General features: G+C 45.5%; 1 protein-coding gene across 2 annotated transcripts in view; it reads right to left on the bottom strand.

Moving 5' to 3' along the window:
- The window catches only part of atp2b3b (ATPase plasma membrane Ca2+ transporting 3b), a gene marked incomplete at both ends in the record, with an annotated part of 57846 nt that overhangs the window by 22038 nt on the left and 26116 nt on the right, over window positions 1-9692 (bottom strand). For both annotated transcript variants that reach the window (XM_080496596.1, XM_080496597.1), the window contains 12 exons: window positions 154-260; window positions 346-433; window positions 1549-1728; window positions 1840-1998; window positions 4780-4855; window positions 4957-5063; window positions 6800-6934; window positions 7104-7213; window positions 7458-7590; window positions 8418-8560; window positions 8835-8906; window positions 9220-9384. In XM_080496596.1, coding sequence (XP_080352722.1) covers window positions 154-260; window positions 346-433; window positions 1549-1728; window positions 1840-1998; window positions 4780-4855; window positions 4957-5063; window positions 6800-6934; window positions 7104-7213; window positions 7458-7590; window positions 8418-8560; window positions 8835-8906; window positions 9220-9384 — 1475 coding nt within the window. The remainder of the gene's footprint in view (window positions 1-153; window positions 261-345; window positions 434-1548; window positions 1729-1839; window positions 1999-4779; window positions 4856-4956; window positions 5064-6799; window positions 6935-7103; window positions 7214-7457; window positions 7591-8417; window positions 8561-8834; window positions 8907-9219; window positions 9385-9692) is intronic.

The following is a 9692-nucleotide window of genomic DNA, read 5'->3' as shown; positions in this document are numbered from 1 at the left end:
GAAAAAAAAAACAAAAGCTAAAGTCTGTCTGTGTTCACGGTAAATCAGAGGCTGAATTAACTAGTTGAGAAAAGCAGCGTAAGAGAGATAACTCATCCAACGATAAGAGCAGTTCTGAAGGGTTCAGACGGCGAGATGGAGACGACTGGTTACCATGGCGAAGCCCACGTCGGCCTTCTTCAGAGCCGGCCCGTCGTTGGTTCCATCGCCCGTCACGGCGACGACCTGCCTCTGCTCCACCACGCTGCTGTCGATGATGCCTGCACACCGACAGGAAGGAAAAGTGTGATTCATGAGTCCGAGTGTCTCCTTCAGGCGGAGTTTTCCCGCTCGCTGGACACTCACCTTTGACCAGTGTGTGTTTGTCGGTGGGCGAGGACCGAGCCAGCACGCGCAGTTTGGGCCAGATCTTGTCGATGCGCTCCTGTTCAATCTGTCAGAGGTGGAAACGAAGGGGAGTCACTCGCCAGACTTGTCTTGGACTGGATGTCGCCTCATGTGAAGCACGAGAGGATCGAAGCTCTCATACAGCCTCTCTTCCACTAAATCTCATCCGTCATCTGTGTCCACTGAACAGCCTGAATTTAAATCAACTCCATTTACCAAAATAGAACTTCTAAAATCTATTATAAGCAAGAAAACACACTTTATCGCACTTATCAATTCAAGATTAGCTGGTTTTGGTCTGGCTTTTTGTCTGTTTGGTCCCAGGACTGTTCTTCTCTCTAACGTGGGTCCCTGAGCTCAACCATCGACCCCCAGCAGATCTCTGAAGGGACACTGAAGCCTAACGATCTACATTTGCTCATGTCACACTTATTTCCAAGTTCACTTTACAAAAAAAAAAATGTGAAAAGAAACTTTAAAAAAAGTTTATTTTCCAAAGTAAAGCAATGCTAAGACAGTATAGTTTTAGTAAAATAATCCATAAGTGGTTCCCCCCTGAACTTGATGAAAAGAAAAATGCTCCAACGGCAGTAAAAACAAGTGTTTAATGAACTTAATTCATGCAAATAGACAAGAGCATGCCTCGCTGTTAGAGAACTACGTTGTAATGTAATATTGTGCTTCATTTAGCACACAGTAACATACAGGAACCCACAAACTTCAGGTTCCAAGCTCCTATCTTCACCCTGGACGTCCCCACAGACCCTCATAGAGGTACTGTACCATGATGTAATCGAAGCTGAAAGCTCAAGTGTGAGTGACGGTAACGTTTTTTAAGCAATCTGCATTTCCTCTCTTTTGTTTGGTTTCGGAGCCTTGAAGAGTCACACATCACAGGAAGTATGTTGGCATTCTGAATGTTGGTGGTCACATGTTGTTATTGTAGAAAACCAGAAGGACCCAGGGAGAGGTGAACTTCAGACATACACCACCCCTGCAGCGCTCTGTTGTATAACACAAGTCGTATTCTTCTGCTAATTAGACGGACAAAACTACATGCACTGCCACCGTTTCTCACTCTATCTTTATTGCAGAGAGAAAACTTGCAAGACTTTTCTCGAAAAAGACGACATACTTAACCCACTTAAGACTGAAGCCTACCTCTCCCTTCTCGTTCCTGATTCGCCGGTTGAAGTCTTTGCCCTCTAGACAAATGAAGTCGTCTCCAGGGTGGATGATGCCACATTTAGCAGCGATGGCCCGGGCTGTGTTAATGTTATCGCCAGTCACCATCCGCACCGTGATGCCTGCGCGCTGACACTTACGGATGGCCTCGGGCACCTGGCGGAGACGGGGGAGGGGGGGGAGGAGGGACGTGTGCAGAACTTTTAAAACCTTCCCCAGACCGTTCCCGTGCTTCGGGCCGCGGTGCGCTCGGCGAGGCGCTCCTACCTCCGGCCGCACGGGATCCTCGATCCCGACCACAGTGATGCAGGTCAGCTCCGTCACGATCTCGGCCTCGTTCTCCCAGTCCGGCTCCGGGTTGCTGGGCAGGTCACGGTACGCGATGCAGATGGTCCTCAGGCCCTCGCACGCCATCGGCTCGATCACCTGCCAATCGACACCTCGATTCAGAGCTTCGTCAGGAATAATGTGGCCGAATCGTCACTGCCATCACATGGGACATTTACCACCAAAATGCACGTCCAACTCATATAAACACCCTTCTACTCTATTTTCAGGCTCAAGTTAAATGTTTTATTCACAATTAACCTAAACTCTCATGGAAAGTGGTGTCTTGTGCCCTTTGTAACTTACATTTTTTAATTTAAATCCAGTTTTAATTGACAACATAGTCGCCTCAAGGCACTTTTACAGAGAAACACGCAACTATTCCACATTCACATCAGAAGGTAGTGAAATTAAAAACAACAAGTATAACCAATGACTGCTCTTAAACTGAAAATGTGTGGTGGTCTTAAATCTGGGGTCTGATGTTCACGGTTGTGCCAGATGGACTCTGAACGGTGAAGCTGTTCACAAGCTGGAGGAGCGCCGCTGTTGAGACGTGCTGCGTGATCCCAGAGTTACGTTCAGACCAGTTCAGTCAACCGTTCTCAGATTTACTGGCATTTCTGTTCAGCCCGACAGCAGCCTCAGCTCCACACCCTAATGCTTCATTTAGATCAACTCAATCAGCAGATCAAAGATGAACTAGATGACCTGAGTGTCGATGTTATAGGTGAGATCAATCTGTATTAATCTGCCCTCATTTCAAACTTATTCTTGGATGAAATCGTCAATTTTCTCTTGGTATTGCGTACAGAGGGACCACCCTGTTACTAGGTGAAGTGTTCGCTGGGAATACATATATTTTTGGTGATGAGATGTGTCTAAATTATCTTTCATCTCATGAACTATGTTACTTTTATATATTGCCGCTATAATCAGATGTCAAGAGCCACCAGAGTGACTTCATTGTGTTTATTTCTATGTTCTTTGTGTGTCGCTGCCACATTGATTTCAGAATCTGTCCTGTATTTTCACAAATTTTAATTAATTCTTGAAAAGTTCTTGTGAATTACTGCGCATGTCGATTTTGGTCTGACGCTTCAGGTCATTTTTTAAGAATGAATTACTTCATTCATATTTTGGAGTAAAAAACTGACACGATCTTGTTATAATTTAATGCAACACATCAGTAAACCTGCTGCTATCATTTTTTTACATTTTGCTGCCATCAGATTCGACGTGAGCAAACTTTTGTACTACAAGGACACGTGTTACTATCTTCACCTAAATCCAGGGCAGAATAAACACACATCTTTGCATTCTGCACACATTTCAAGCGACTTTTTCCGAGCCAGACCGGAGCGGCCCTGTGATGCTCAGCGACGTGGCTGCAGGGTGAAGACCCCCCCAGACCTTCTGCAGTCAGCAGAAGAGAGACAATGTGACATAAAGCCGAGGCGGCAGAAAGCTGCCACGACGCAAACTGAACAAGTGAGCTGAATTAAAGTTGCGCAAGAAGCCGAGTTCTTTTTTTTTTCTCTCTCTCTCTCTCTTCCTCGCGGCACAGTCATCATGAGGTCAGCCAGCGTGTGGAACAAACATTTAGCCGCTACATAATGAGGCCGATCTATCCAGACCCTTCTAACACATGGAGAATGTAATGAGGCTGCTCGTGCTGATACTTCAGGTGCTCGCGTTCTGCAGTCGTTACAGATGTGTACAGGCCAGATACGGCCTACGGTCGCTTCTGACTCCACCGCTGCTTCCTCCACCGCTGAGAACAAAACTCGACCCTCCTCAGGGCCTCATCAATCACGTGGAAGTCGATCGACGGGCAGAACTGGAAAACCGCATTTGACAGACACAAGATCGCACAAACTCCTTACTGTGTGCGTTTGGCTTGATAATTATGGGATGTCAGATCTGTGCTTCCCGATTGCACAACATGGAGGACAGGCTGCTGTTGTGCTGAGAGACATTTGCTCAGCTGGCTCCTTGTGACTTTATTATGTGGACTTTAGATGACATTTTGTGTGTTGAACCCCTTATTAGGCGTCTGAATCTTTGCTGTTGCATTTGACACAGCTTTGACTTTCTGCCAGATATTACTACACTTTTTCCAGATTCATTTGCTCTGAATATGTCTGTTAAATCACTGTATGGTAAATCCAAGCAAACAAACAGGGAAACCATTTCAAGTGATCGCTCATATAAACAGGAGCTAATACAATGTGAAAACTTGAAATACTGTTGACACGTCAGTGATAGGATTATTCTCACCTGCGAAATGCCGCCAAACCAAAAGTGCAATCTGCTAGAATGAACATGTAATTTAGCTCTCTGTGTAGGATTGTAGTGAAGTTTGACTGGATTGGGTGAACTTCCTGTGTTTTAAAATGGAAAGACATTGTTCTCAGTGGGTGATCCAGGCATCGACTGGTGTTTGTTGAAAGGTAACACTGTGAAAAAAAAAGCATTCTGCATATGAAGCCTGCAGCCGGTGCACTGGTGACATTTAGAATGGTCTAACATTTCAATTGATTTGCACGACATAATTACATCAGTTGCATCAGTTTTTTTACAAAACAAACCCAATGTCAATCTCTCTATTCTCAATTACAGGGATTATTTTCAGGTATTGCAACATCATCTCTGGAGGTCTGTTCCAGTGTGTGCTCTACCAAACTCCACTGCGACTCTGGTATTAATGGAAGGGACTCGTCAGAACTCCAAACACAGCTGGCTCTAGTGGCACGCTGGCATATTTGCCCCCACAAGGACAATAAAGTCGCACGGTGGCACTGTGTTGTTGAGATCTTGCACATTTATTTGACAAGGACAATCTCCCACTAGGTTGACTGAAGACGTGCCGAGCCTCACCTGTTTGACCATCTCGTCTCGGTCACGTGGGCGGAAAGAGCGTGGATCCCCGTTGGAGTCTAGGGCGTAGCCACACCTGGAGCCAGACAGGACGGAGGAAGAGTTCAACCAAGACTGAAACCAATGTGGTCTATGTATCGATCAAGTTTCTCCCCACAGTCTTATCTCATCCCGTACTTTTTCAGCAGGATCTCAGAGGCTCCTTTGCTGTAGAGGCGGAAGGAATCATCAGGAAGCTTGATCACCGTACTCATGGATTTACGCACCGAGTTGAAAGTATAAACCTGGAAGAGAGTGAATGAGTGAGGTGATAAAGATGAACCATCACCATTTCATCAAGTTTGTTGCGCAGATGTCTGGAATTACATTTTATAAAGGTCAGGTCAGGTCCTGAAGGTAAACTCAGTCCTTCAGGAGGTGTTTCCAATGTGGCCCTGGAGACACTGCAGGAGTGTTTTGAGACGATTCACTGGCAGGCGCTCTGTGAGCCAGATGGCGAGAAAATCGACGGCCTCACGGAGTGCATCATGGGATACATCACCTTCTGTGTGGACACCATCGTCCCAACCAGGACTTTCCTTTGTGATGACGGTAACAAAGGAAATCAAAGCCACCCTCAACAAAACCTTTCATCTCGGTGACAAGCAGGTGAGAAAAGCACTGGAGGACCTCAAGATACAACTCAGGAGACTAAGGAGAGATATGGGAGGACGTTGCAGTGGAGGAAACAACACGAGAGACGTCTGGAGTGGCATGAGGACCATCGCAGGCTACAGAACAACTACCAACACGGGGGGTGGAGGAGATGTACCGGGACTAATGAACTCAGTCTGTTCTGAGACTCGGTATAAAGCCACTGTGGAGAACTATCTGGAGCTCATTGTGACAAAGAACAAAGAGCTGGTGGTGGACCTGACCAGGAACAGGGTGTGGCTATTCTATTCTATTCTATTCTATTCTATTCTATTCTATTCTATTCTATTCTATTCTATTCTATTCTATTCTATTCTATTGTTGTTGCTGCCTGACAGCAGCTATCCAGTTGAATACACATCGTGTGCGTCACGCTGTATTCGGACACCTTCATTTCAGAACCAGCCTCCCTGCCACGGTCGGAGCAACAGCAGCTTGGATCAGATTACACAGACTGGCTGTCACTCTCAATGGACATCACTGATCCTGTCGCAGGTTCAAGTCTCCTCACTCTTTGGACTCCTTTTGATAAATCCTGACCTCCGTGGACTGGGAACCCCCCCCCCCCCCAACCACACCAGCTACCGTTTATGAGCTGCTCTGACCCAGATGTCCAGCCATCCTAATTTGGTCCTTGTCAAATTCAAGCCTTATGTACGTCAGTTTTCCCACACATCAACTTGGAATACAAAATGTTCTCTTGCTGCCTAATACATCCCGCCCACGGACAGTATCATGATAAGGAGATTAAGTGTTATTCACTTAATTACATTGCTGGGACTTTGACATTCTTGCAAAAAAAAAAAAAACAGGGATAAATCCACAGCAGCATCCGGAAAGTCAACAAAGTACATACAACTGCAGGGGTGGCGGATTGTTTCGCTTGAGAACAGATTCCAGATAATCTTATGATTTACAGTTTACAGGTTTAAAGCTCAACACCTACTGTCCTTCGTTTAAGAGGTCTGGTTACTGAAACAGAAATGTTTCAACATAAACACATGGGGGGCTGCAGCACACTATCTGCCTGCCACTTCATATGGTCTATAAAAATAAAACCAGCTACTAGGTATTTCATGTCTATGCGGAAGTTGATGTAAGTTTGAGTTTATCTGTACAGATTTCAGTTTTCCAGTTCAGTTTGACGAGCTCCTGGTGGAGCTTTGCGATGTCAAATGTACCAGTGAACCGACTCGTCGTTACGTCGTCAAGTCGCAAGTCGCCAGTCAAACAAATCCACGGTTCAGGGTCAAATAAATGGAGCATCTTATCTGTTGAAGTAGCACATATAAAGGGTAAAGCTGGTCGTGGTGCCCAGGTGCCTTACCTTGTACAGCCTCTCCTCCGGGATCTGCTCCCTGACTGGAGCGTAGTCCCGCTGCAAGTCCAAGACGAACCCCAGCAGGCCACACTCCGTCTTGTTGCCCACCTGCTTAGCCAGACCCCCTTCTACGTCAGGAGGCTGACAGGGAGGCAGTTTGGGGATGAAGGAGTCGGAGTTTCACGTAAGAAGAGAGAAGGAGTCGCGGGGAGAAGACGGAAAGAAAATGACGGCATTAAAACGGGACGACTGATTCAGAGTCGGCAAACCAGAATGAATTTGTAGCAGCGGGAGGTGTTTGTGTGCTCACGAGGATCTTGGAGGTGTAGGCACTGTTGATGGCGATCGCGTTGACTAACAGATCCAGCGTCTGGCGGTTGATCTGACCGGGGTCTGGGACCGAACGGTGGTGCACATCACCTGGAAACACACGTCACTTTAAAATGTGATGACAACATCCCCTGTGCTCCGAATGAACACAATCTATTTTTATTTATTTTATTTTTTTTATGGGATTTGTTTTTAGTCCTCAGTGAAGTCTGAGTCCCCAGGAAACTGGAAAAGGCTCAGTTTAAGATCACCACAAAAAACATAAAGAAATAAACAAAGTAGCAAGGTGAAATGTAACTGCTTTCTTTCGGCGTTGAAATAATTCTCCTCTCACCGATGTAAGCCTGCACGACCGTCATGCGGTTGGTGGTGAGCGTGCCGGTCTTGTCGGAGCAGATGGCCGTGGCGTTGCCCATCGTTTCACACGCGTCCAGGTGCCGTACAAGGTTGTTATCCTTCATCATTTTCTACACATGGCGGAGTGAAGGAGGACAGAGGGAGGAGGGCGGTGCGGGCGAAGGGTTGGGTGGAGAGCGGAGGAATGATGATGGATAGAAGGAGAGCAGAATGGCACAGAGAAGTGAAGGAGACCGCTTGGAGCCAGGAAGCCTTCAGGAACTGTCAAACTAAAAAAACATGGCGCTTAATAACTAATAGAAATTATTTATTAATATAATACTTTAAAATGTTGCCGTAGATCTCCAGTTGGGCAACACAACAAACTGGGAGTTGACTGTATGAGTATTTCTGAGTTATAACACCAGATGGAACTGTTAAAGAACGTCGCTTCTCAAACAAGGTGGATCACAGGAAAAAAAAAACAAAACCCAGCTGTCAACCAAGAATGTGAGACTGAAAGAAACACCAGATGAGAGGTGATTTTTTGTGATGTAGCTCATCTCCAGTCAGTTGCTGAGGTTCTCCTATATGTGGACCCTCAATGCAAAACGTTTGAACGACCCTGGGCGGCTGCAGTTCCTGAATCATCCACCAGGGTTCCATCATTTCAGTAACATTTGCAGATGGAACTGAACATCATTGGCTTGTTTTTTTTGTTGTTTTTTTTAATAATTTGGTAAACCTTTTTGGGATGTGTGAAATTCATCTGTACAGAAGGACACGGTCACTTCAGCTGGATCTGGATTTCATTTTTTGTTGGACTGAAACAGTGACGGAGGAACAAGATATGTTCTCTCCCTCACTCAGTGCTGGAAATGACACATTTCCACGTCTCATGTCTGAACGCGTTATCCAGTCATCCAGTGAAGAAGAAGAAGGGTGGGGGGGGTGTTACCTTGACAGAGTAAGCCAGAGAGATGGTGACAGCAAGAGGAAGACCCTCCGGGACAGCCACCACCAGCACCGTCACGCCAATGATGAAGAACTTGACAAAGTACTGGATGTAGACCGGAGTGCACTCTGTCATCCATGTGTGACCTGGAAAACACACACACACAGATTCAATTTCCATATTGACGGAGACTATGGCCGAACTCGGCATCGAATTACAACACAGCAGACGTCAAAATTGTGAATTTCATTTGAGCAAGATGAGAAAATGTGAAGTACTTAAAGAGCAACATAATAAGAGTGGTGAGAACAGTGATAATCCACGACTTGTGCTCCTCGGCGTGAGTGAAATGGAGAGGCAGGGAGGAGGGAGCATCAGCAGCACCAGCTGCGTCTGTTGGGAGGCTGGATGCACACAAACCTTCTACGACGAAGGTGTTGATGACGAAGTACAGCACCAGAATGATGACGGTGATGGCAGACATCACCAAACCTGTGAGGCGAACAAACACACATATCTGAGTCAGTCCAACAGGTTTCAACTCTTTTTTTTTTTCTTTAGAGCTGAAGGAGTCCAGTAAAATCTAATAACGTCTTAAAATCAATAGTTTGATTTAATTTTCATTCAGCTTGTGTGGTAACAAACATTCAGGGAGAAGCTAAAGATCAGCTGGAGACCATGAGACAGTTTGTTTACTTTTAAATACTTTTTTTTTTTTATTATCCCTCTCTCAGTCATGAAAGCTCTTCAATAAAATGCTTTATCTCAATTGTAATAACATGGAAGCCAGCGTGGTCCTGCCTACCCGCTTTGCCAATCTGAACAGCTAGTTTGGTGAGCTTTCCCTGCAACACGCTCTTCTCTTTCTTTGGGACGTTGGTCTTCTTCTTCTCTCGGTCCTCCACCTCTCCGCCCTCCGCACTCTTTAACGGCTGCATCTCCATGGCCACTCCTCCGTCCGGCTTCTTGGCTGAAAGACACAAACGGCACAAGAAAGAAGAAGACAAGTTTAGTCTTGAAGGAACATCTGGACATAAAGTCACTGCAACAAAAACATTCTGAACTGTGATTTGCATGTGTCATTTCAGATGTGTAATTACATATGAAAAAGCCCAAAAAAAAAAAAATGCAGCTTGTGTAACAAGCTTGTATAATATTAAGAAAATGTAATTATTTCAAGGAGGGAAAATTAAGACGACACTGCGTCACATGTATGTAAATGGTATTATGTCTACAATTAAATTTCACATGCAAAATAATGTTCATACTGTTGAGATG

The sequence above is a fragment of the Blennius ocellaris genome (genome assembly GCF_963422515.1).
Source record: "Blennius ocellaris genome assembly, chromosome: 5".
Taxonomy (NCBI): Eukaryota; Metazoa; Chordata; class Actinopteri; order Blenniiformes; family Blenniidae; genus Blennius; species Blennius ocellaris.
Note: the sequence above shows the minus strand (reverse complement) of the source record. Positions and strands in the feature narration are given on the sequence as shown.